The sequence below is a fragment of the Histoplasma capsulatum genome, genomic scaffold, assembly GCF_000149585.1.
Source record: "Histoplasma capsulatum NAm1 scaffold_2 genomic scaffold, whole genome shotgun sequence".
Classification (NCBI taxonomy): Eukaryota; Fungi; Ascomycota; class Eurotiomycetes; order Onygenales; family Ajellomycetaceae; genus Histoplasma; species Histoplasma mississippiense.
This window is the reverse complement of record NW_001813981.1, coordinates 1560981-1586611: the sequence shown is the minus strand read 5'-3', so window position 1 is coordinate 1586611 and position 25631 is coordinate 1560981. Positions and strand designations below refer to the sequence as shown.

The window sequence follows — 25631 nt, the reverse complement described above, 5'->3', positions numbered from 1 at the left end:
AGGCGTCAGGTATAACATATCATGGAGTAGCAATTGAATAAAAATTAGCTCTGAAATCGTTGACTCGTTTTCTCGTAGGCTCTGAATATATTTATGAACGGGAATACCTTCATTCGCAGGTAATGGTAAATCGCATTGGTCGCTCGAGGGAGGGCGCTAATGGTTGCAAAGGGTGGGCGAAAGGCAAAAGGAACAACCCAGAAGAAATAACGGAACATGAAGACAGAATTATCGTTGTTACCGAAGCAGGCCCTCAGCAATATCAGGGACTGACTCGTCTTGGCTAGGCTCGTTCATCACTTGCTGGTCTGTTTCCAGATCTTCTGCCGTAAGACGTTGTACCCGTTCCCGCTGCGAGGCTTGCTGAGAGGAGGCGTTACCAGGATTCCCTCGATAGTAGACGGAGTCGTCAAAAACATTCAATTGCTCAAGCTCCTCATAATCCGGTAACGGAAGAGGTGAGCCTGTGTAATTTTCCACGGTACAGGCGACTCTGTCTGGCATGACATACCCGGGGGGGCTGGCAGGCACATCATCATACACCGGTGGCATTTCCTCATCCCAACTGATTCCCAGGCCACCGCGTTCCGTGACATGAAGCGAAAACACCATACGCAGAACTCGCGCTGCCCCCGTTGGTGCGGGTAGCCTAGAGTGGCTATCTGGGCAAAATTCTTCTGAGACGATTTGTTCTATGACAATATCATGTCTGACCTCCAAACCTCCATCAGAGGTTGGGGAGACGTTACACAGCGGGTCTGCCCCTGGTCTTATGTTGGCTTCGAACTCCATTTTTATCTCCCCGCCAGTAGTCTCAAAATCACTCTTCCACCCGGATCGCTCTTCACCGTGGCCGATTATACGTGTCGTTTGGTGCAAAATGCCTTTGCCCTCGACCACTTTGTGGGAGTGTTTGGGACAACCATGGGATATGATGCACTGATGCTCTTCGATCCGCCACATTGTCTTCCTTAAGCGCCATCTAATGTGGCCCTCATCCTTTTTTTCCACAACGCCACGAAGGGTGAACTGGATGGGAAAGTTTCCAGTTGGGTAAATTACTGATGGTATTATAGCCTGTCCTATAAGGTTGGTGGGGGGGAAAATGCGCATCGAAGATCTGTCGGGTCCAGGCATAATTGCTCGTTTGATTTTGATGGGCTTGTTGAGACGGAGTTCCTGTCCCGTTGCAGTCACGGCTAACGCGGACAAGTTATAAGCCACCGAGCCCAGTGATCCTTGGACCGTTGGTTGCAAATTGCCAGCAAACAAGTAGCTAAACGGATAATCATGAATTCCGCTTTTGAGGTGGGCAGGCTCTCTCAGGAATTCCCAGCTGGTTAGTTCATCGATTTGAGCTTTGCAAGCCGGGCAATCCCTCGATATGGGTTTTTTCGTAGAGACTTTGCGGGTCAAGCACATTCGTAATGCTTTGAGCGTGACTTGGCCAGTTCCATCCGATACCGAGAGCAGGATACGGCCTGACATCAATGCGCCGGTAGAGCGACTGGGGGGACCATATAGAACCAATGGCGGGGATTCGATGGTGATATCCAAGCTGGTAGCGGGCAGGTGGCTACCTGATGATTTATCTAAGGGGCGCAAATGGATTAAGCTACGCCGCTTCTCCTTATGTTCTCGGTTGCGGTTAGGATGGATCAAATGATCCATTGAGAAAGAAAGGCGTCGTTCAGAAGCGTCTGGCACGGGGGATTGTGGTCTAGAATGGTTGTTTAGGGAGGTTGTGCTACTTCGGGAATAGGACGAAAGGGCGGACCCAATGGTATCTCGATCGTTGTGCTCATGAAGTAGGGAGGAGAAAGCGGGCGGTGAGAGGCCGGCCGACGCCCACACGAAATTTGGGATAAGTCTTCCAGGCATAGTCACGGCTCGGATCTGTATTGCCTGGGAGTGACTGCCTTCGACAGGATATGAAATAAGTAGGAATGATGGCGCACGCGAAACCGACGGCGAAGGGCCAAAGGAGGCCGGGTAAGGAGCAGCCAGACAAGACAGCAAGATGACTGACTGTTGTCTCCTCAATTTAACCTCACTTCTGTTGTGCCTTCGCCTTTCTGCTGATGAAGTCTTTAGAGCTTCTTTTTCATTCCCATTTGACGTTTGGGGAATGCCAGTACTTACATGCTGCAACGAACACTTGGGCTCACTCCGATACTCCTGAGCATCAATTCGCTATCCCGATGGCTGTTGGAGACGACAATGGCGGCGCGGAACGAAGAAGCTCTGCAGGGAATAAAAGCAAAGGCAGACGTCCTGTTTTGTTTTATGGAACCGGGAAGTTTAAATCACGGGATCGTCAATTAAGGACCTCAGCATCAAGGTGGCAACCACCACGCTCCAGGGCTGTTGTTCGGTATCCGCCCAGCTAAGCTGTTCTAGACCCCGTTTCAGGAATCAGAGCCAAAAAAAGGTTTTCTGTACTTCCTGCTTGTTTCCTTGGGGTGGGTGAGGGTCCCCGGGTCCCCGGTATCCCAACCCCAAACCTCCTCAGGCCTCTGGACTCCTCTTTGAATTCTGCATGGATAGGGATATTGATGGCAAAACGGCCGGGTTCTCTCGCAGCTCGCCGAGGGCACTCCATCGCCTATAGCTTCTACAGCGATCCCAGTCTCCGCGGGCCACCAGAGTGCGTGTCAGCAACCACTCTCAAATTTGGAATACGAGAAATCTTAGACCTGGTGACCGTCATCCCCGCTGCCATCGTTGTTCCTCAACAGGGCAGCCTTTGCTGCCACAAAATGTCAGGGCCAATTAAGCTATGACTCAGGCCACCAGCTCAAGCTTGGCGCGCTGGAATGCGGTTCCACTAAGAAACTAGGGCTAAAATAGCCCGCATATACTCCAGAACCAGAGGAATTCAAGCTAAAAGCAGGTGGATCGGAGAGAAGCCGGAGCAACGCGCGACAACACGGCAACGTGCCGGGACGTTCTGTGACGTTCTGTCACACATTGCCAGTCAGGGGAAAGAATTTAGCCAATGGCGGACCTGAACAGCGGGGAGCTTAACCTGATCTCGAGTGCGTCAAAGACTCCAAACTGCCAACTTTGAAACTTGAAAACTACGTAGGGGCAAGCTAAGATCCAGTCATATATCGACCCATGGGCGGATCATTTAGAAGCTCTAGCCAACGTTCAGCTTTGACCTTCCAGATTACAACTGATTTAAGTTTGAAGCCGCACTGGCCTGGATTGATTGCCGTCACGGATGCGAATAGTCCAATCCGGATCATATCCCATAATTTTTGTACCTGGGGTTCTATTTATTACAGTCATCCATCCAGGCTTAGCAGTTGTGGCAGTGGGCGAATCTCATTTCATTTGCTTATTTCATTTGAGCATACAAGCTCGCATCCGGACAATGTCACCCTGATGTCCGTGACCAAGATGTCTAAAATTAACCACCTGGTAGGAACCAATTAAATACACAGCAAAGAAAGAGAAATAGCGTTAACTGAGAACGGAAAAAGAATCTTCTAATAAAAAGCCCCGAAGCATTTTCGGTGTGCTGATAAAGCACACAACGAAAATAAATTTAAAACATAAAGTAATTACAGAACTAAATAAAATGATCTCTGCAACCCCGCACTAAGCCGTCGATCATGCTAGCAAGCGTGAGTATTGTCCTTGACGGGTTGGTGGCGGCGTGGGGGAGCTGTTGGTCCATGTAAGTTAGTCCGGAAGAAAATTTTTTTTGCAAGGTTGATACGATGATGAAATCCAGAACGAAAGTTAGTCCCCCTATATACGGGGGAAATACGATAAGACAAGGCAATAATAATCACTCCATCAACCATGCAAAGTATCATACATTATCTGTTCAAAATTTTACCTCTTCAATTGACAATTTTGTAACTATGCTCCGTGGCTGGGGTATGAATACGAACCATCCATGCGGCTTGATTCTCTCCTCTGGGCGTGAAAAGTTCTGTGCGAACCAGAAGCTATTAATAGGAGTTCTCACCGTGTGGCGGGATAAACACGCACCGTGCACTCTTTCGGCGGTTCGCCGTTGCCTTCAGGCGTGCAGTGGTTATCCAATAGGATATGGCATCATATTGTGGGAATCTGGCACACAAACCTGTCAGTCACTCGAAGAAAGAGAAAAAGGGGAAGACATGGACAGGGTGTGTGTCCTAAGTTAGCAGTAAGCCCGGCCCTTTCATCAATGGAACAGTTGTAAAGGTACTCAGTAGATGTTGCTTAAGCACTTGAACCCCCGGTCAAGGAGGTATATAAAATATTCAAACTGTCTGATGCCGGAAATAACATGCAATGGGTGGCAAGATCCATGTTGAGCAATACGAGAGCATCCGCCCTGCAAGCCAAAAGTTATCAACAACTTGATGCATCACAGTTGACAAAGTAGCCGCTCAATTGGGTCATTAAACGTCGAGACAATGCAGAGGTCCCAGATACTATATGGCCCTTGTATCTGCATTCTTCAAGCATCTTATCGTCGTGGCCTTCGCTCCTCAGGCTCCCCCCTTCCCCCCCCCAAAAAAAAGAAAAAAAAAAAAAAAAAAACACCACCACCACCACCCCCACCCTTGCAAAATGTGGAAGAGAGGAAGTAATGCCCGTCAAACAACACATGGCGTCTGCGCTATACACTTTCGTGGAATCTGACCGGCTGCATCATTGATCGATAAAAGAAAAAAATGTTTTAATGCTAGTATGACATGCAAGAAATTGAACAAGCCATCAACAGGAGCTTGAAAAGCCTATCCCAAACCCGGGAATGTCCAGACTATCGATATAATGCGCAGGGGTCTGTTCGTAGCAGACGGCATAGACCTTCTATGAGAAGTAACAACCCTTTTCAGCTTCGGAGAAAACGTATATGGCATGGCGTTCTTCCATCACGGAGTTGTTTAAGGACTCTGGCCCGCTTCTATACTCAAAGCTAATTCAAAATGAGAAATTCCGGGACGGCCAACGGAAGAACAGCAAAAGACGCATGTCCCCTCGATTTGCAGGGTTGTTGGCATTTGGGGAACCTTGATATCAACTGGACAGGGCGTTGCGTGCGTAAACTCACCCGGAGCACCTGCTCACCTTCTAGGTCGCTCTGTGTGGTGGACCACAGCTGATTCGATTTCTTCATTCTTGCGAGTCTGGAATTTGATTTCAGAGAGCAGAGCCACGTATCCGGGTGGGTAGTATCAATGACACTTTGAATGCGTAGAGAATTTTAAAGGACGAATATCATCCGTTCAGCCCTTATGCCACATGTGTAGCGTGAATGATAAGATGGAATGCCCAGCTGGCAGTTTTGCTGATGTGTACTAGGTTATTCGGGGGGAGTAGCATTATAAATTCCTATATCGGTAACCCAGACAGGTATCCGCTCCTGAATCGATTGTAGTTGAGAGAAAGTTCTTAGGGCTTTCCGAGCAATATTGACCACTCCAGGACAGGCGTGGTTGCAACGACTTTATGTGAGATTGTGAAGGTTAAACATTCGTCAATAGGGAGAACCAAATAGCGTAGCTTATACAGATCTGTACGCTTAGAGAAGATACTGGACATATCTGAGAATTGAGTAATGGACCCGATTCATACTCTGCTAGCAAGAAGTCGGTTTGATCCTCGGTGCCGAGGCGGCTCTAGGCGCGGCTCTTGGGGTATATCAGTTATTGACTTCTCCAACCTCATACTCCTATCCTCGTTCTATATTCATTGTATATTCTGGGCGCGGTAACATGTGTTCTCCAATATTTGACCCGATGGAGCAGAGTGAGAGCTGGCTCAGGGGAAACTCGCTAATTGTTTAGTGCCGAATTAAAATCCCCGAACAACGCCAACAGCGCCGAGCCATCTTGATCCCCCCTTACTGAGATTCACTAGAGCTGATCATGCCACGTTACCCGTTCCCGTCGAGTCCTTTGGCGGATGGTGCTGCGATGTCTTTCAATTGACCACGGCACCTCCCTCCGCTATCGTCCACGAATTGGGGAGAGGGGAGTGCGCGTTTCCCGAATGAACTCTGTTTATTCGCTGAGGCGCGCAGCATTGGAATCAGTTCGTCCCGCCATCCACTAAATACTTTATACTTAAGAATATCAAACTGCATTTCTTTTTCGGATATCGTGTTTCCTTCGCCGCGGCCGTTTTACATTATTTAGGCTGTGACTCTCTTGTAGTGGAGGTCTCTTGTAGTGGAGGAAACACGAACTCTCTTACCTACTTTTACACGAGAATTCTCAGCACCCTGAGCACCCTGAGCATTTCCCCAGCGCCCGCAAATTCCGCGGCCATGGATATCGACACCAGTCCAACTTTCCTCACCCTCGCCATTATCCCTGCGTTCCTCCTCTTCTTCTGGACTATCTCCGCGACCACAATCAAGTCGTCGTTTGGCCTTTCGTTCCCCAGTGTTCAGAACAAAAGGATATGCCTTTTGATCGCCCATCCCGACGATGAGGCAATGTTCTTTGCGCCAACACTGATAGCGATGACCCGGGCGGAATTGGGAAACCATTTAAAAATCCTTTGCTTGAGCTCTGGTATGCGTGTTTGGGGATTTTTCTTCCTCTTTCTACTTGGAGAAGTCAATGTTTCGATCATATCTCTTACCCAAGTCTACCATGAGTAACCCCCCACTAACCAAAGAAATTAAACGAAATAGGCGACGCAGCCGGCCTCGGCCACATACGTAAAAAAGAATTAAAAGCCAGCGCCCTCCGCCTCGGTCTCCGAAGCGAAGCTGACGTCTTCGTCGTAGACGACCCATCCCGCTTTCCAGACAGCATGACTGCAACCTGGTCCGCCTCCGACATCTCCGCCCTCCTTGCCTCTGCCTTCGCGCCCGACCTCCCCTCCGCTACGGCCAACGGCTCCTCCAAACAATCAAACAATCCCCCAACAGCCACCATCGACATCCTGATCACCTTCGACCAGTCCGGCGTCAGCAACCACCCAAACCACCGCTCCCTGTACCACGGCGCCCGCGCCTTCCTCCAAAACCTCATGAAGGGCAAATCTGGCTACGCCTGCCCCGTCACCCTCTACTCGCTGACGTCCACAAGTGTCCTGCGCAAATACATTGGCATTCTGGATGCGCCACTGAGCATGGTGCATGGGTTTGTTGGGGCTGTCTTTGATCGGAAGCCGGCCGCAAGTACAGCTAAGGGTAGACAGCCGAAACGACTGCTCTTTGTCAGCGGGATTACGGATTGGTTGGCTGGCGTGAAAGCTATGGTGCGCGCACACAAGAGCCAAATGGTCTGGTTTCGCTGGGGGTGGGTATCCATCGGGAGGTATATGGTTGTTAATGATCTGAAACGGGAGGCGGTATAGATATTTGAATGGGAGTTTTGGGACCTTCAAGGAGGGAGTTTGGATGAACTGTAGCTTGTGGCGATAGAAGGAGGAGTTGAAGGGTGTTGATGGATAGAGACATGTGTAGTTGTAATACCCATCTGTAACATAGTAGATGTTGTTGTAAGTTTATATACTGTACATACTATATACGGCATTTTTATATAATATAAAGCTGGTTTGTTCTAATAGTTCAAGAATGGTGATTTGATAGGCGGGATGCTTTTTGAAGTGAACAATGGGTAAAATCCAAGGTAGTTTTCTGAACAAATCTAAATTGTAGATCTTCCTAGTAAAAGTGTACTGTACATTACCCCATTACAAGCTCTAGAATTTATAAGACGAAGTAAAGATGGTAGAAACAAGAGTCCATGAGGGGTGCTTTAAGGCAACATGGCCTTGACGGGTTTAATGCTGGAGAGAGAAAATGGCAGGAGATCTGGGGTAAATATAAGGAGACAGGTTGGCCGGATTTTCATCTAACGTACATACATTTAACATGGGGTATCTGATATGTGGTCTGATGTGAGGCGGGATTCGGTAAGAATATCGAATATATTATCAATCCATTATGCGGTTATAAATTGTCAAGAAAGAAAGCATTAACATAAACACCAAACTAGTATGTTCGCGCAGCATCCAGCTCATAAAACTCTGTGTCGTGGGAACCATCCAGGCGCGCATTCGGGCGTTCGCCAATGATTTCAAAGTAATCCGTGAGCAATACGCCCTCGTCCGAATCGTACAGACCAAGTTCCCGATCAGTGACGCCCTTCTCCGGGCGCTCACGTTTGCCGTGGGGCCAGAAGCTGATAGGAAGGAACTCCACAATCCCTCCTCTAGTCTTATAGTATACGTTCTCTGGCAGAAATGCTTCCCACTCCCGCAGGAAGCGCGGGAGGAGTTGGCGTTCCCAATGGTCAGTGTCCGGGACCCATCGTCTGCCAACAATCAGTAGCCGCACCCATCGCTCGATAAATGATGCATCTCGGCTGGTATTCAGTTGCTCTAAATTGAAGGCAGCCTTCATGGCTCTGTACTCCTTTATCATGGATAGACTGACCGCTGGCGTGTCGACTTCCTCTGCGTCGTTGGCCAGGTCCGGGTCCATTGAGTCCTCCGCTTCAATTGCGTTTAGCCGAGTAAGTTGCCTTCTTACCCACCTCCGGTTAAGATAGCTAGGAGCCATCCCCGTTTCTTTGGCCTTAGCCTCTTCACGCCAGTATGGCATCAGCCGATTAGCCAGGTCTAGTTGATATTGTGCTCTTTTGGCTTCTCGAATAGCTTCATTTCTAGCGATTGGGTCAAGCGGCGCACTTGTATAATTTCCCATTCGCGTCCCTAAGCCAGATTTTTGGAGGTTGGTTATTAAGCGCTGGTAGTTATTCTTCAGCGTGACCTGCGTTCGAATTTTTTCTGGTAGGAAATTCAAAAGATGATCAACGAATGCGTATTTCGCCGTATTTCTTCTCCTTAAGGATTCCTGAAATAATGCATATCCTTCGCGCATATATTTCAAAGTATCGTCAAGATTACATCGTGACCAGGATGTGGAAATGAGCATGTCGTATAGTGGTAGTGTCGGCTTCACATTATATGGACTAGAGGTCATTGTATCAAACAGTCTCTTGACAGTTTCCTTGGGAACCTTCCCCACGCTGTTTTCCTCAGCTCTAGGACCCCACCTCTTGACGGACAAGACATAGGCCCATTCGATTAATTCCAACCAGACGGAGTCGGGAATAGGAATTTTGTAATGGGTAGAAATGAAGTCAACAAGTCGAAGTGCGGTGGAAAGATCGTTGTTCGAGCCAAATATGTGCGAAACTGCATACAAGATGCGAGATGTAGGATGTAGCGGGTCTGTGGGGTTGAATTGTGTAACGGGAGGGATGTTGGCCGGATCCTCACGAGTCAGCATCAACTCGACGTCGATATTCCACACTGTTTTCAGGACATTTTCCACGGCCACAATGTGGCCTTCTCTACTAGAAGCAACCATAATATTGACGTAAGTAGCTTCGTCGGGCTTCTGGCCGCTTGAAACCATTTCGTCAAACAACCGAAGCACTTGTTGCCGAACACTGTTTTCGCCGGCAGTGCTAAATCCTTGGTAACCAACATTCTTGTCGCTATAACCCGCTTCGCTTCCTATAAACCCAGGGCGTGAATCTTAAATTGAATTTCTCTTTCGACACGTATGCATGGTGCCACGCTTTTGCTTCCATGAAATGGTTGTAACAGGCAGTATTTGGCTCGATTCCGTCCACCCTCATATCGTGCCACAGACAGTCCGCCATGTCCGCATCTCCCATTGACCGTGCGCAATCCAGAAGATGAGTATATTCGGAAATTCCCAATTTGAAGCCAGCCCCGCGGCGTTTCTCAACAGCGAAATGAAGAACCCGTTTGAACTCGTCAAATGTTACTTCGAGCGTCTTATAACCCTTGGCGTGTGCCACGGCCGGATGAAATCTTCTGTGTAGTTTTTTATGAGGCTCGATAAAATGTGAAGGGGTAAGGAGGGAGAGTGCTACAGCAAACGCCGAGTCGGGTAAATTATACGTGATAGACTGGATTTGCTCAGGGCCCAAAAAGGCATATACAACCATATCTGGATTCTCTCTGTCAAAATAATCAAGAATTCCATCTTCCATGGAGTAGTATGTATCCATTAATTCGGTAGTGAAGGTTTTGTATGGTCTGCCGTCTTGTCTCTTCAAATCGGCTTCGGTCCGTCTATGGGTGTCAAGATTGAAGGATAGAGCTTGCAGGAGGAAAGGGGACTCTGACCCTTCCGGATCTTTGAGCTTCGACGCATTCCATGCTGTTTTAAGCCGCTTGAACGACCACGGACTGTACGCTTCCGTCGAGAGCTTTCTTGATTGTTGGGCAACAAAGCGGGCGCGGTGACCAGGGCGAACTTTATACCAGCGGAGGTAGCCATCACCGGTAAGCCGCGTGCAACATGACGGGCAGACAAAATGAGAGCTCAGGGCCTCACTTCTAATACCAATTCCTCGCATCAATGCGTGAGGTGCTAGAATGGGTCGAATCGGGAGGCTCAATCGTAGCTGGCAATGGATGCTAGCTGTTGGTGAAGTTGCTGCCGCTTTTTTTTTATCTTGAGTTTTGGAAACTGGCCGCACTAAACCGTTTTGGATTGCCGCCTGTCCACACCCTAGATCGATCGCGACCCCCCTCTTCGCGACGAAACAGAGAGAACACATGAATTACTTACTCTGTCTGCGCGCCATTATCGATTTTCCCCGTCCTGAGTTTGCCTGCAGCCATCATGGCTGACGCAGATGCCGGGGCTGCAGCTCAATTTTCGGAACCCTTGGATCTTGTCCGCCTCTCTCTCGACGAGGTCGTCTTCGTGAAACTTCGTGGAGATCGCGAGCTCAGGGGCCGCTTACATGTCCGTGTGATTCCCTCAATTGCGGTTGACTTGCGATGGTTGGATGATAGCATTGACGTCTCTCTTCTCTAGGCCTATGACAGTCACTGCAATTTGGTCCTAGGCGACGTTGAAGAAACAATTTATATCGTCGAGGAGGATGAATCTGAGCAGGAAGTCATTAAGGTCAGGTCTTGACCAAGTATTCATTGGCATTAGCTCGCCATGCTTTTCTCCATCGCTAACACCGTACCGTTTGAAGACAATCAAGAAGCAAGAAGAAATGCTTTTCGTAAGAGGTATGTAGCCAATTTCCTTCTACGCCGCTAGCAATCCAGTCCTTTGAGCTAACTTATGTGTATAGGGGATTCGGTTGTCTTGATATCGCCTCAGGCCCCGTCATAGGCGTGCACAGCGACTAAATTTGAAAAACCGTAAGGTTTACGATTCAATAACATCCTACCCAGATGGAAATATATTTTGCGCCGCAACGGCATATTGGGCAGCAAATACTTGGCTTCGGTTTTCGGTTTAATCGCTCTGGGATACAGATCAGTGGGATTTCCGTATTAACAACAACATGTGTTTATTGTTTTTAAGCCACGCATAAGTATGTGGAATTTGTTAGATAGATCAAAAAGATGACTCGATCGTCTCCTTCCAATGGTGGAGAGAGCACTCGGCGTTCCGAATTAGGCAAAGCAAAGCGACTTGCTCTGACCCCATATCACATTCTACTAGTGTGTTTAGCGGAAGAATCTAAGAATCTACAAGTAATATCTCAGGCTTCATATACCGTTTATTTTCCTTAAAAAAGAAAAAAAAAATAATAGTTCGTTGGCGTTTATGCGTTGGTAGCTGTGAGTCAAAGTCGTCGGTTTTGTGACTCCTTCAATTTGACACTTTAGATCAGTCCACAAAATTCAAGTATTTAAGTCCACTGTCAACGTCGCCATAGCATATTCCAACATTTTTTTAACGCATAGTTCCACTCATTATTCTTATTTTCAATTCAAGTACAAAGAAATGATACTCCGAATACACCTTTGAACCCATATCGCTGGTGACCAACCCCAGTTTCGTCGCATGCAAGTATACGCCACGACGCAAATAACATGACGCACGGAAATCGCAAGCAGACGCTGGAGGAGCGACGGAAAGGTGAACTGGTATGACATTGTTCTTCACCTCTAAAACTCGATTTCTACGGTAATTTCCGTACGTATGTAGCTACATTTCTAATCTACATATAACTAGGCGCTCAGCGACTTTGTCGAATATGTCGAGAAGCAGCAAGCGCATCGCGCTCCTCTGCACCGTGATATCCGTGGAGCATCCGTAGCACCCAGCGACAGCGGCTATTCCACCGTGAGCCAGATGACGACAACAGAAGACCATGCGGAGCTCGATATTCTTGACCAGCTAGGGCTGTCTGACAATACAGGTCAGGTAGAGCTAAAACAACTGCTTCTGGATGACTCGGCTACCGCAGATGATACGCTGCAACAACTCGCCGGTGTAGTACAGGCTCGACTTGGTGAAGGTCGTGGGGAAACGATTTTCGACCTTGGACAGGAAGACAATGGGGATTGGATGGGCTTCAACAAAACACAGTGGGACACCGCCCTAGAGCGGCTCCGCAGAGCCGCACAAACGCTTCGGGCTGACTGTAAAGTGTTATTAACCTACAATGTCGGTGGTCCAGAAGAGGTGGAATCTAAAAACGAACGGATCAAGCATGCTTACGGCAAAATCCTCATTCGACAAGCCGCAGCGTCGCCTGAGGACGTGATTGAAACTAGAATCGCGGTCGTTGGAAATGTGGATGCTGGAAAAAGCACCTTGCTTGGTGTTCTTGTCAAGGGTAAACTCGACGATGGCCGTGGAAGAGCAAGGATCAATCTCTTCCGCCACAAACATGAAATCGAGAGTGGTCGAACGAGTTCAGTGGGCATGGAAATAATGGGATTCGATACCCATGGTGAGATTGTTGGACGTGGGCAAGGACGCAAACAATCTTGGGAGGAAATCGGCAGGCAATCTGCCAAAGTAATTTCCTTCACAGATCTGGCTGGGCATGAACGCTATCTACGGACCACCGTTTTCGGATTGTTGAGCAGCAGCCCTAATTACTGCCTGCTTATGGTTGCTGCAAATAATGGCATAATCGGAATGAGCAAAGAGCACCTTGGAATCGCATTGTCTCTGAATGTTCCCGTCATGGTGGTCATTACCAAAATAGATATCTGCCCGCCCAATATCCTCCAGCAGACCCTCACCCAGTTGACTCGCATCCTCAAATCTCCAGGTGCTCGGAAAATACCTATATTCATCAAAAACATGGAGGAAACCGTTAACACAGCGACCCAATTCGTTAACCAGCGGATATGTCCCATATTCCAGGTGTCCAACGTGACAGGAGAGTCTCTTGATCTTGTCCGGACCTTCTTAAACATCCTTCCGCATCATGGACAGTACGACGCTGACGCACCCTTCGAGTTCCTGGTGAATGATACCTTCTCTGTTCCTTTCGTGGGAACTGTTGTTTCTGGCGTTGTTAAATCAGGGGTGGTCCATGCCGGAGATTCCATAATGATTGGCCCAGATTCGCTTGGCCAGTTCCGGACAACAACTATCAAGTCTATTGAACGAAAACGTATAGCCGTGCATGCCTGCTCTGCTGGGCAGTCTGCTTCTTTCGCCCTCAAAGGTGTTCGTAGAAAAGAGGTGCGTAAGGGCATGGTCGTTCTCCCAAAACTTGACCAGCCTCCAAAAGTCTATCGCGAATTTGTCGCTGAAGGTATGTTATATTACAGCCTCAGATGTTCTCAGGTCACTTCTTGTACTTCTCATGGAAAATCAATACCCTCAGCTAATCATTATCAACACAGTCCTGATTCTTTCTCATGCAACTACCATCAAAACAAAGTATCAGGCTATGCTTCACGTTGGCGCGGTGAGTCAGACTTGTGCCATCATCGACATAGACCGTGACTATATCCGCACTGGGGACAGGGCTCTAGTTGCATTCCGTTTCATTCAACGCCCTGAGTTCGTATCAGTTGGCGATCGGATCCTGTTCCGCGAGGGTAGAACTAAAGGGTTAGGGATTGTGAAAGCAGTGTGCTATGACCCCAGCAATCCACTGAACCCCAAAAGTAAAGAAAACGCCGAAGGAAACGGTCAAGTACCACAACGACAGACTAAATAACGAATTCATGCTTTCTTTTTTTTGTTTGGACGGTATGTGTATCTGGTCCCATCGGCGTTCCTACATTAGCCATTGATCATCTGATGAAATTTCTGCTCTTTGTGGACTTATGCAATTGGTGTTCATAGACGACTATCACGACTGTTTTGGATGCTTCATTCGCATGTTTTTGCTCAAGTTCACTACTTTCCCATTGTTATTTCATTCAGCTTCACCTTTGATGTGCATATTGATTTTGCTTTTTTCTACTTCGTTTGGTTTTGGGGTTCCTTCCTCTCATTCGCTCCAAGTTGTTCATAATCTCATGTACAAGTGCGGTAAATACATAAGAGCCTTGTACAATTTTTTCGTTGGAATAGATGAAGCAAGCGTTGGAGATATACACTTGCTTTGTCTCTTTATTTAATGCTGATCAAGTACTGAAGTGATTGTATTGTGTCTATCCCCAATACAAAAATCCAGCTACATCTACGATATTTTTGTCAAAATTTTGAGCCCTGGATACCCAAATAAACTGCAACCCATAACTTACGTTGGGCTTCCGCCTCCAAGGATTCTAAGTTAAGTGGGTCTATGGTGCTTGGGCTTTTGCACAGAATTCATCCAACTCAAAGAACTTCTTGCGTTCTTCCATCCCCAGCTGCTTTATATCAACCTCTACGTTGCTAGTAAAGTGGCACAGAACAGAACTTTGCGTTAGTATGGAAAATGCATTCCGTACCAAAAATTCCACTTCTCTCAGCTGAGGAGCAACCGCGGATGGACTCCCAGAAACATCCGCCAACAGTCTTCTCAGGCCCAGTTCAATGCACTCCAGAAATACTGCCGAATGGTCCGAATGAAGATTTTCAGCGGTCTTCTTTAAGACATGGCCTCAGCAACCATCGCCAGAAGATGTTTATACTCAAGCTCATGCTCAATATTTAGCGAGATCTGGCCCGGACAAGCGAAAGGTATTTAGAAGACACAGGCTCACATTACAATCCACCACCTACTGTATTTCTGGGAATGAATTTGTTTGTCAAGTGGGGTTCCAATGTTACAATTGCTGAAGGCCAACTGGTGATCCGCTGCAATATATCTTCGCACAGCATCCCTGAGATTTACAGGGTTAATTGAGCTCACGATTATGTATTCTGTATTTATATGCGAAACGTGAGAATGAACCAGCGTAACCCCTGAGTATATTTAGAAACGATGCTTTTGGGGGCTGATCAAGGATTCCTGCAAAAAGAAAAGTTAAATTTCGTGGAGGCGGAGTGATCATCAGTACTGCACATCTTTAGAATATCTGATCGGTATCCAACACCAATTGGCAATATCGCTATGCCCAGGCATATATACAAACCAAAGAAAAATCCTCCTTATAAGCTCTACTCAAATAATAGCTTCAACTCCTCAATCCTTTCCTTCCTCCGCTCTTCCTCGCCCCCATCACCTCCAACCCTCAATCCCAATGATCCCGCAATCATCATTTTCCGTTCTTGAATCCTTAAAATACGACCCTCAATACTATCCTTCACAATAAATCTGGTCACAGTTACATCTTTCAGTTGACCCATGCGATGAACCCTATCGATCGCCTGAGCTTCAGTTGCAAAGCTCCACCACGGGTCCATCATGAACACCTGATTGGCAGCGGTAAGATTCAACCCGACTCCCCCAGCACGAAGACTGATTAATAAGACGTTTGGAGGGGGGGCTTTAATGTGAGAGTGTGACGAGGGAAATTTCGATTGGCGCTTGTTGTTACCATCTTCATCCTCTTCTCGTCAGGAAATGTGCAGAAGTGAATTTGGCCAGGACTTCCGAGCGCGCCTTCTGCGCCATGGTGCCATCGAAACGGAGATATGGAATTCCCACACGGGTCAACTGCGGTCCAATGAGGTCGTGAAATGAGGTGAATTGTGAGAAAACAACGGATTTGGTGTTTGGCGGAAGGTTTGTCAGGTGTGTAATTAGCGCATGGATCTTGGCGGAGGTTTGAGCTGTCGGGGATAGAGGGTGTATGCGACGAAGAGAAATGCGAGGTGCGAGAGAGGATGACCCCGGTGGCGCACTATCGTACAAGTCTCCTTCACCAGGAGTCTGGTTGGGTGATCTGTGGCGGATAACTTCAAAAATATCTCGAATCGTAATGGTCTCACGACAAGAGAAGCAACGAGGCATTTGACCTTTGTCTCTTTGGTGCTCTACGTAGTCTACTAGACATTTTTTGCAAGCACTGTGCCAGCAGGAGGTGACTGCAGGGTCAACCATCGGTTCATCCGTGCATATAGGACATTCCCCACTTGTCTCGGTCTGAATCTGTCGTAGAGCATGCGTAGTGAACTTGCTAGTAGGGTCATGCTGACCGTCAGGATTCTCGCTAGAGGTAGCCATCGTGAATCGGTCAATGAGGTCCTGAAGGTCCATATCATCCTTGAAAACGTTAGCATCATCGGCAGCGATAGCTGCATCCTCTTCTTCTGCAACTATGTTTTGATTTCGCGTAAGCACGGGATGGCAACACGTTTGGCGCAGACGAAGAATTTGCGCAAAAATGGTCGTATACGATTTTAAAAGTGTGCCTGCCGCCACATTGTCATTGAATGTTCGCTTAGCCCGAGTGAATATCAAGTCATAAATTTCGCGTTCTTGGCTTGAAAGTTCCACTTCAGCTATTTTAATGGTTCGAGAGGGTAGAGGGACGAGTGCCTCGCCGTCGGGGGTCTTCATAGTCTTGGTTCGACGGAGGACAAGCGGTTCAAGGACAGTTTGCACAACATTTAGCGCACGCAAAAAATCCTTCGATTCGAATGGAACGGTGACAAAAGTTTTCCAGAAAGAAAAGTTGCTCCACGGCTCTACTTTGAGGAATCGTACCAGGCTGAAGAGATCTTCAAGCCGATTGACGATAGGAGTGCCTGTGAGAGCCCATCGATGAGTGCCTTTAATATCATAACATGCCCGCGCAGTTTTAGAGGCCCTGTTCTTGATATAGTGCGCTTCGTCGAGAATAACACGGAAAAAGTCCACAGAAAAAAGACCCCCACTCGAATTCATAGCAGACCGACCGGCGAGCTGGCTATGTTCTGAACGAACAACACCATAGCTCGTAATTATAAGGTTTGGAGAAGAATTTGGATTGGACATAGACATGGAGCAGAGCTTTCTCAAATCTGCTGTTTTATCGCTACCGTAGTAAACCAAAACCTTCATTGATCCTTCTTTTGAAGCCTTCATTGCCTCACTCTCCCATTGGGCGAGAAGAGAAGTTGGAGCTACAACAAGGGTGGTATACGGAGCGGGCACAGGTAGAGCGGCATTGAAAAAAGCTCCCGATAAGGTATCAAACCCTGCGGACTGACCTTTGACTACCTCAGGTTTGTGAGAGTGGATCAAGCTTAACATCTCAATAGTTTTCCCAAGACCCATTTCGTCTGCTAGAATCCCGCCTAAACAATTTTGTTCTTGGACCGGAAATTCTAGACTGAGCTCACCAGAGTAGGGGTTGACATAGAACTTTTCACGATTGGGCACACGAGGTAGTGGTTTACAATCCATATCCTCCGTTGGCCAAGAATATTCTTCCCACAACGGGTGCATAGATTGCTGAAGTTTCGGATGGACATCTCTCTCTTTACCTAACATCCAATGCAAAGCCTGTTTTTGGTACTTTCGAAGGTCCATAGCGAAATCAGGTCCGGGTTCCATTTCAGGCATATTGAAATCAAAAGATTGGGCCTTCTTATATAGGGTATCAAGCTGGTCTTCATCGAGCTTCTCGCCATCTTCCTCATCTGAAGATTCGCTAGCGCCACTTTGCTGGGCCGTAGAGTTTGATGTCCTTTTGAGCCTCTCACTCAACTTCTCGTTCATCTGCGCCGCCTGAAGCAAGCCTTCCTTCTTGTGACGCGCCATCATTTCATTAACCGATGTTGGTTCAAGGTGGATTTCGCTAAAAAGTTTAACTAATGCGACTTGTCGCAAGCGAAGGGCTTTTTCCTCTGCAGTTTCTTGCTCCTCGAATATTCTTGGAGGGGCATTATCATCCCCAAGCGCCGTAAAAGACTTCTGCTGAAACACACCTCTCCATAGAAAACATTTCAACTGGAGGTATATGGTTTCATTTACACGGATCTGATCCGGGGCAAAAACACATACACCTTCAAATCGGCATATTTTCTGATCAATCAAAGTCGAAACCCACTCAGCCGTTTCCCGGGGGAGTCTCCCAATCTCTTCGCCATCTCCATTAGTGAACCGCGTTATCACATCGCTTTTTTGATTTGACATCCGTGCAACCGGTTTGCCTCCTCTCCCAGGTTTCATGGTTGGTTGTAATTTAGTCCGCTCAATGTTGACCAGCTCTCCGTGTTTCACTAAATTCGTGCCATTCTTCGTTGACCATGCGCCAACACCAAAAGAGCCTATATAGCGAAATTCAGGATCAGTCGTGATAATATTAGGATCATCTTCGGCATCGTGGGATGCGTCTTCGACTATGGTGATTGGCAATTTCGTATGAGGATTCGTAATTGGTTCGGGGGGCGTTCCATTTTGTACAGGGGATATTACCGTAGACATCTGTGTCGCGGCGTCTCCGCCCCAAGAACCGTCAAGATAAAGATTAATTGCTGTTTGCATGTCACCCTTTGCAGCTATTCGAATTTTTTGAACGGTGCTTGCATCAACTGGCTGCCCAACGATGCTAGTGAAAAGTTCACCGTCAAATCCATCCTCAACCGCAGCGACAGTTCCAGCTGCCAATCTAGTAGTATCATGAGCGGTGAGAGATGGAGCTTCAGAGTTCAAGATGTCAGGTGTTGGGCTTCGGGCTGACTTGGCCCTCTCGGACAACGCGTCCATGGCCTGTGTGGCTTCATTCGAGGGGATTGCACTGTCATCTTCAACAAAGAAACGGCGTTTCTTTGACGGTCGTTCGATATCAGCACAAGCAATGCCGTGGGTGGCCATATCGGCCTAATAACAGGTGAAAGGGGCAGCTGTGATGCTGGAATGTCGCCAACTTCGGAGGACTTTTATCGGCGGCCGAGGAGACGCGCTAAGGGCCAAATCACGGGAACACGGCAATAACGCGACTTTCCGACTTAGCGACGTCATGGCGACAAAAAATATCGGAGTCGCCAATGGGCACGGTTGCGTTACAGATCAATGGATCTCGGGATCGATTTCATCGTTGCAGGCCAATCGTTGCACATTCGAGCCAATGTCAATTCCTTTGACCGTCGCCGGAATGATTTGACTTGGTGATTACATTTTTCCAAGTGCGGGAAATTTTGCATGGGTTCCTGAACTAAAAGCTCCTGATACTCCCCGACAACTAAATATCACCACACCAACTTGCTATCTGTTATGGTGCAAATGTCCTTTAAGACACCTGTCGCATGCCTGCGCTGCGCTGCTCGACGCCTGAAAATACATCAAACACACACTCCTCTCGGAACTTTATACCAGACCGGCCGGCATTTTTCAAAATCTGCAACACTGTCATCTAATTCTTCATTACCAGCAGCCAAATCGGAGTTTGAATCGTCCCATAAATATTGTCTTGACCTTCTCCGGCGAGTAACACTGATCTTTTAATTTCCCTGAGAATCAATCAAGATAGCAATCTAATTGAAACTAGAAAATATGACCGGCCTTCCTTCACCCTTAGTGCGTTCATTCCCCGCCAAACCCTCAGCTTCTACCTCGCCCTTCGGGCCCTTAACGTTTCCCTCTCCATGATCCCCGACACCACCTCGACCCCGACAATCGGACTGATGCGTCTTCAATTCTGGCGGGATACAATCACACGAACGCTAGCCGGTAAACCGCCAAAGGAGCCCATTGCCATTCTGCTCGCATCGGCGCTCTCAGAGCTTGACACGCGCACAGGGGGCCAAGCACGAATAAGCAAAGGATGGTTCCTACGGATGATAAACTCGCGCGAACAATACCTTACAAACACGCCTTACACATCCATATCTGCGCTGGAGTCATACGCTGAAAATACCTATTCCACCCTGCTCTATCTAACCCTCAGCGCCCTGCCCCTGACTTCCGTTACAGCAGATCACCTCGCATCGCACATAGGAAAGGCAGCAGGAATCTCCACCGTGCTACGGGGGATACCACTAATTGCTTTCCCGGGACCCCCAAACCATCACTCGAACCAACATGGGGGCTTGGGCGGTGGAGCCGGCGGTGGTTCTGGCGCTCGGGTCGGAACCATCACGCTTCCGCTCGACGTCATGGCAGAAACAGGACTAAAGGAGGAAGATGTCTTTCGACACGGCGCGGAAGCCCCAGGACTTCGTGATGCGGTGTTCACTGTTGCGACTCGTGCGAGTGATCATCTCATCACCGCCCGTCAAATGCTTAAAAACCTGCGAGCCGGGCAGGGTGTAGGCCATGATTTTGAGCATACAGGGGAGGAGGGACATGAATACAATGATGTCAGTAGCAGTGGAAACGGTGGCGATATGTCAACTTCCAGCGCACAGCTGGCAGAGGTGGAAAGATCGTTTGGTGTCCTGATACCTGCTGTCTCGACGTCCCTCTGGCTAGATCGTTTGCAAGCGGTGGATTTTAATATTTTTAAACCGGAACTTCGCACATTTGATTGGAGGTTGCCTTGGAAGGCTTACTGGGCTAATAGGCGTAGGGCATTCTAGACGGGGATTTTGTGCCCCTTGGAAAGTTGAAAGATTTAGTCGCTGTACTAAAGATACGCGTGGTCGGCAGTAGAGCTATATCGAATAAATGTATTTCTATTTCTATATTGTATTGATACAGCGTGATACGACGCATATACGCATATATATTACACGCGTCAATATGCTGCTCCTCTAACATTTCTATCAAGCTGCCACGAAAAGGAGATGTCAGCATTCAAAGGACTGCCAGATTAAATCAAGTGGGAAAACTATCTCAAATAACCACTCATATGCAACACACATGAGACGTCGTCAGTTAAAGTAGTAGGAGACATGGCTACGCTGGTTGGGATTCCTGCCGCCGTTTCCGCGACGTGTGAATCATATGTTGTTGAGCAAGTTTTATAAAGTATCGCTGAATCATATCACGCCTGTTGCCGAAATATTAGAACCCCGCCTTTAAACCTGATGATCCATCAAGACTAGACGAAAAATAGTGTCTATCACTCACATTAAAATTGCCGTCGTGACGATGACGAACGGAACGGCTATCGGCCAGAAGAAGCTGGCGGGATAAATAGGGTAAGCAGGAGGAACAATCCATACAGATGGCTTGACAGAGGAAATAACCTCATAAACACATTCCGTGGGCTTGGATTTACGTATTAAATATTCCCACGGGATTTATGGAAAACTTACGCATCGCTATGGTTTTGTACCCCTTCGAATCGTACGAAATTCATCCCGAAGTAGCCCTTCGCAGATTTAGTTAAGTATGAACTGTCCTGGTATGTGACTAGTTTAGATGTTGCCAGAGTGTAATAAGAACCACGAACCGTAAGGAATGTCAGTGGCAAAAACATGCATGTCACGATGGTAAGTTGTTTCATGCTTTCATTCTGGTAAGCTCCTGTACGAAACGGACAATAAGTCAGGGATTGCGTTTCAAAATATTTGAGTGGAGTTGAAAATATGAATGAAAGGAATATCAGCTCTTACCAATGGTGTTGAAGGTAAGATCAATCATATTATCAGCCGATCGTCTCATTTGATCATATCCTTCCGTAATGGTGATGCAATGGTCCAACACATCACCTAAATAAGTATGGCACATAGGGCTGATCCGGACGACAGTTAGCATCTTAGCTCCTTCCGGATAAGAATTGTCCGATTTCGTATTCACCGGACCTAAGGGGAGCGTATTCATGGATGGAGAAGATAAGTTTTTCAGTGGCGTCGTTCCTGAACGAGAGGCTAGCCCAGATGTGTGGTCCCGAAGAGTGTTCACAACGCCAATTATGGGTTGCATTGCGTTACGCAAAACAGCAATTTCGGAGGTCAAAATATAAAGACGCGTCGATTGGTGGATTTCGGGGTCAGTGAGGACACTTAATTCCAGGTCCCCAATAGCATCCTGATATGCCATTGTGACAGGGATAGCCAGATCGACGATAGCATCGAGAATAGCTTGGACGACCACACTTGCATCGCAACACTGGCGTAAGATAGTTTCAGGGGACATTAGCCGTTGGACGATCGGTGACTCGATATCTTGAGCACTGGCCTCGAAGAAAGAAGTTACGGTATTATCTGCGTGAAGGAATATTGAAACCTGTTCGATGGCAACGCCCAGGCCTCTTGATGCGAGGACAGCATGCCTCTCCATGAAATCAATGCGATCCTCATTGGGACCGCTTCGGTAACGTTGAAGGGAGCGTAGCCTGCTGCGCCTTGAGCCACCCGTCCGGAGGATCTCACCTCCACGAAAAGTGCGATCAAATGGGAGCTCAGTTGCTTTTGTCCCAAGTTTTTTCTTTCTCCCAGAGGGCTTTAGAACATCCATAAGAGCCGACACAATAACTGCTCCGTTTTTTGACTGTTTCCGTTTTTTTTTCGGCTTCTCATTTGATTGGCCATTATATCCCTTCTCGCTATCGCTTTCGCCGGAAGAATCAGCAAACTGTCCGTCCGACTGAAGCTTGACTAGTTTCTGCATCGCAAGAACAATAAAGGTGTTGTCTGGAAACCAGTCAACTTTTGTACGATTCACAGAGTGCAATAGATCCTCGATTGCCAATCTGTGCAATCCCTTATAACTAGCAAGCAAGCTAACAACATCCCAGCTCAGCCCATTCACATTAATCCATCGACATTTGACCCAAGGCTGCTTTGGCTTACTCAAAAACGACCCAAGGGTAGTATTGTCCAGGTGATACATTTGCATATCATGCTGAGAGAAATCCACAACTGTAATGTCGCATTGTGTGCTTTTTACTCGAAGAAGTGTTTCTCCTCCTGTCCGGTATGGAGGAAGAGGCTCTCTAGGATCAAGGCCGGGCTCGTCTCCTGGGTGCCAATTATCACTTTCTGATGTGCTTCCCTCACGGTGATAAGAACGAGCGGTATCTGAGCGTTTTATCCGCCGCTTTATGAAATCCTGCGACTCAACGCGTTTGAAACTCCCAACGTCCGGAAGCGCAGTCGAAGGAGTGGGTGAGTGCTCAGCTGTCGGGAAGGTTGGTAGTGCCTCGATATCGGGAGAAGAGCGGCTGGTAGGCGCTGCCGTGCCATAGTCACGCACTTCAACAGACATTGAGTGCGTGTTGGAGAAATCGAGGGAAGGAAACTTTGCAGAAAAGTTGAGGAAGTTAGAATCAGCTAGCAGAAACGTATTTTTCTTGAAATGATAACTCCACACACTCCGGGGTTCTCTATTGGAAGGGTCATATAAACGAGGGACGAGGGGAAACAAACGCAACCTCTGCTTTTAACTCACTCGTTAACAACAAAGTTCCGATGGATAAATGCTCGTAGCACTCAATTCCAGAAGATCATTTGTCTTCAATCCGTCACCTTTTGAACAAAGCTTGAATTCTGTCTTGGAGGTCGCAGGCTCATTACTGGTATTGTGGGAAGCACAATTGACCTGGGTATGCGACCATAAAGGAGATGGGAGAGGGCACACAACGACGGCTTCTCCAGTAGCAGGGTTTGAAGGATATGGAAATGGGTAAGCAATGAGAACAGCTGAGTTGAATGCGCGGCAGTATTCTGATGTCGTCTAACTCGATTCCTCAAGCCGCACCGCAACTGCCGATTGATAGCTTGGTAACTTTCGGGGCAGGCCGAGATGTCTTGGCACACTAAGTTCCAAGCTATTTATATCTACATCCATTTTGGCAGACCTGATGTGGGTGCGCCACACCGTTAATGATAAAAACAGCGTAACGATAAAAATATCAACTTCTTCATTAATCAACCTTCAAATATTAATATGTCATCACCACCATGATCAATAAGATGGATGATATTGAAAAACATATTCAGAATGCCATTGAAGTCTATAATGACAATCAAAAATAAAAAATCCTATTTCTGATGTGCAAATTCAACATTTCTTATCAACATCTTTGAGCAAGAATCAATGAAAGAAAAACATGCAATGCAAAGATTGCACTGAACAAGAAGCTTAACAAGAGTTAGAAGAATGCATTGAAAGAATGAATAATTTATATGAACAGAAATAATTGCTTATTAATTACAAAGCAGATTCAAGATAATACAAATCTCATTTTTAAATATCATCATATCAATTCTTCAATCTTCTCATCTGTGGTCAGCAAGATGTGAATTTATTGATATATATAAAGCTTAAATAAATATAAAAGAGTGTAGCAGATGGCAATGAATTTGAAAAGAATTGTTATAAAAAATATTAATTATATCAAATGTGATTAGATGATCTGGAAATTTTATTTTGAAAGTGCACATTTCAATCTGTGATATCTATAACTTTGATGAGATTGGCGTTTGAAGAAGATAAGAATGGGAGAATGAATTATTACTGTTTTTAAAAACTTGAATTCAAATGTAACTTCATCATATTCTCAAAAATGATCACTGTGATTGAGTGTATTCAACAGACAGTGAGATATTGAATTCTTTTATCATCATAAAATTCAAAACTCATTTTAAAGATTGATATATATAAAGCAATTTACTGAGTAAATATACAATCACAATGTCAGATATTGATTATATCAATGATGAGATTGATTTTGTTTAAATTCAATATTTTAATAAAGTTATTAAAAAATGTCAATAAAGCAATCATTAATTACTGTTTTTTAACAATTATAAATTTCATTTCACTGAAGAATTTCTGCAATACTATGATCTTCACAAGATTATTTTATATAGATTTTCTTCACATTCAATTTATATACTACAATTGCTAGATGGAGTGCTATTTCAGTAATATAAACATTATCATTCAAAAGCAGTTAATCAAACCATTCAATATAAATATGAGCAATATAAAAAACATCAGTTTCTACAGAATCTAGTTGATGTCTGCAAAAAAACCTTTCAACTCTTCATTATTTAAATGGTTTTACAGATTGTGACATCATTTTTTTTAATTTATAATTTATATTTAATAAATTACATTTTAAAATCTCTGACTGCTCTGAGCTGTGAATATATGAAAGAAATAACTCTTTTTCTTTTCAATCAAATTGTTCAACTACTTTCTTCTTGTAATCATTCCCCCCGAAAACAATTGAGAAACTACAACATCATATTTGAGTAATAAAAAAAGTAATGTAAAATATGAAGAATATACTCAATTTCAAATCATCTCATTTGAGCAATCAATTGCACAAGATTTTTCAAGGCAGTTTCATACAGATGGAACTCAATGCTATAAAAAAAAGTGAAATTAAGAATTATTATTTTACAGTTAAATGCTGTAGTATTAAAAATACACATTGACAGATTCAAGTAGAAGATATACATACTCACTGTGAAGGATGTAAATAAAAAGATCACACAACATAAAAAGGAGGAGGCTGAAAAACAATGTTATAAAAGAGTCAAGTATGTTGGGAAAGATTTGAAGAAAAACACCACAGAACCAACCCAACAAGAGGTTAATGATATATATGAATGTCTAGTGAATAATACTGCTACTACAGATGATATAGATAAATTAATCATCAATATGGTTAGCTATGCAGTGTTGAGATATTGATTT

At 46.1% G+C, this 25631-nt stretch overlaps 8 protein-coding genes across 8 annotated transcripts; 4 read left to right on the top strand and 4 right to left on the bottom strand.

Moving 5' to 3' along the window:
- Positions 1-237: 237 nt before the first annotated feature.
- On the bottom strand, positions 238-1881 carry HCAG_02567 (conserved hypothetical protein; the record flags this gene model as incomplete). The annotated part of the gene is made up of 1 exon (XM_001542346.1): positions 238-1881. One exon carries the CDS (start codon positions 1879-1881, stop codon positions 238-240), a length of 1644 nt encoding a protein of 547 aa, XP_001542396.1.
- A 4396-nt stretch (positions 1882-6277) lies between these two features.
- On the top strand, positions 6278-7576 carry HCAG_02566 (conserved hypothetical protein; the record flags this gene model as incomplete). The annotated part of the gene is made up of 3 exons (XM_001542345.1): positions 6278-6527; positions 6650-7314; positions 7556-7576. 3 exons carry the CDS (start codon positions 6278-6280, stop codon positions 7574-7576), a joined length of 936 nt encoding a protein of 311 aa, XP_001542395.1.
- A 384-nt stretch (positions 7577-7960) lies between these two features.
- On the bottom strand, positions 7961-10288 carry HCAG_02565 (predicted protein; the record flags this gene model as incomplete). The annotated part of the gene is made up of 3 exons (XM_001542344.1): positions 7961-9483; positions 9632-10069; positions 10135-10288. The coding sequence occupies 3 exons, from the start codon at positions 10286-10288 to the stop codon at positions 7961-7963; spliced, it is 2115 nt and encodes a 704-aa protein (XP_001542394.1).
- A 348-nt stretch (positions 10289-10636) lies between these two features.
- Positions 10637-11146, top strand: HCAG_02564 (predicted protein; the record flags this gene model as incomplete). The annotated part of the gene is made up of 4 exons (XM_001542343.1): positions 10637-10762; positions 10835-10927; positions 11004-11040; positions 11106-11146. 4 exons carry the CDS (start codon positions 10637-10639, stop codon positions 11144-11146), a joined length of 297 nt encoding a protein of 98 aa, XP_001542393.1.
- A 710-nt stretch (positions 11147-11856) lies between these two features.
- Positions 11857-13952, top strand: HCAG_02563 (conserved hypothetical protein; the record flags this gene model as incomplete). Its single annotated transcript, XM_001542342.1, has 3 exons — positions 11857-11910; positions 11999-13541; positions 13633-13952. 3 exons carry the CDS (start codon positions 11857-11859, stop codon positions 13950-13952), a joined length of 1917 nt encoding a protein of 638 aa, XP_001542392.1.
- A 571-nt stretch (positions 13953-14523) lies between these two features.
- HCAG_02562 (hypothetical protein) lies at positions 14524-18911 on the bottom strand (the record flags this gene model as incomplete). Its single annotated transcript, XM_001542341.1, has 6 exons — positions 14524-14607; positions 14674-14774; positions 14948-15048; positions 15330-15626; positions 16021-18011; positions 18099-18911. The coding sequence occupies 6 exons, from the start codon at positions 18909-18911 to the stop codon at positions 14524-14526; spliced, it is 3387 nt and encodes a 1128-aa protein (XP_001542391.1).
- A 408-nt stretch (positions 18912-19319) lies between these two features.
- HCAG_02561 (conserved hypothetical protein) lies at positions 19320-20614 on the top strand (the record flags this gene model as incomplete). Its single annotated transcript, XM_001542340.1, has 2 exons — positions 19320-19480; positions 19615-20614. 2 exons carry the CDS (start codon positions 19320-19322, stop codon positions 20612-20614), a joined length of 1161 nt encoding a protein of 386 aa, XP_001542390.1.
- A 319-nt stretch (positions 20615-20933) lies between these two features.
- On the bottom strand, positions 20934-23189 carry HCAG_02560 (predicted protein; the record flags this gene model as incomplete). The annotated part of the gene is made up of 3 exons (XM_001542339.1): positions 20934-21027; positions 21296-21506; positions 21596-23189. 3 exons carry the CDS (start codon positions 23187-23189, stop codon positions 20934-20936), a joined length of 1899 nt encoding a protein of 632 aa, XP_001542389.1.
- Between the last annotated feature and the right edge of the window lie 2442 nt (positions 23190-25631).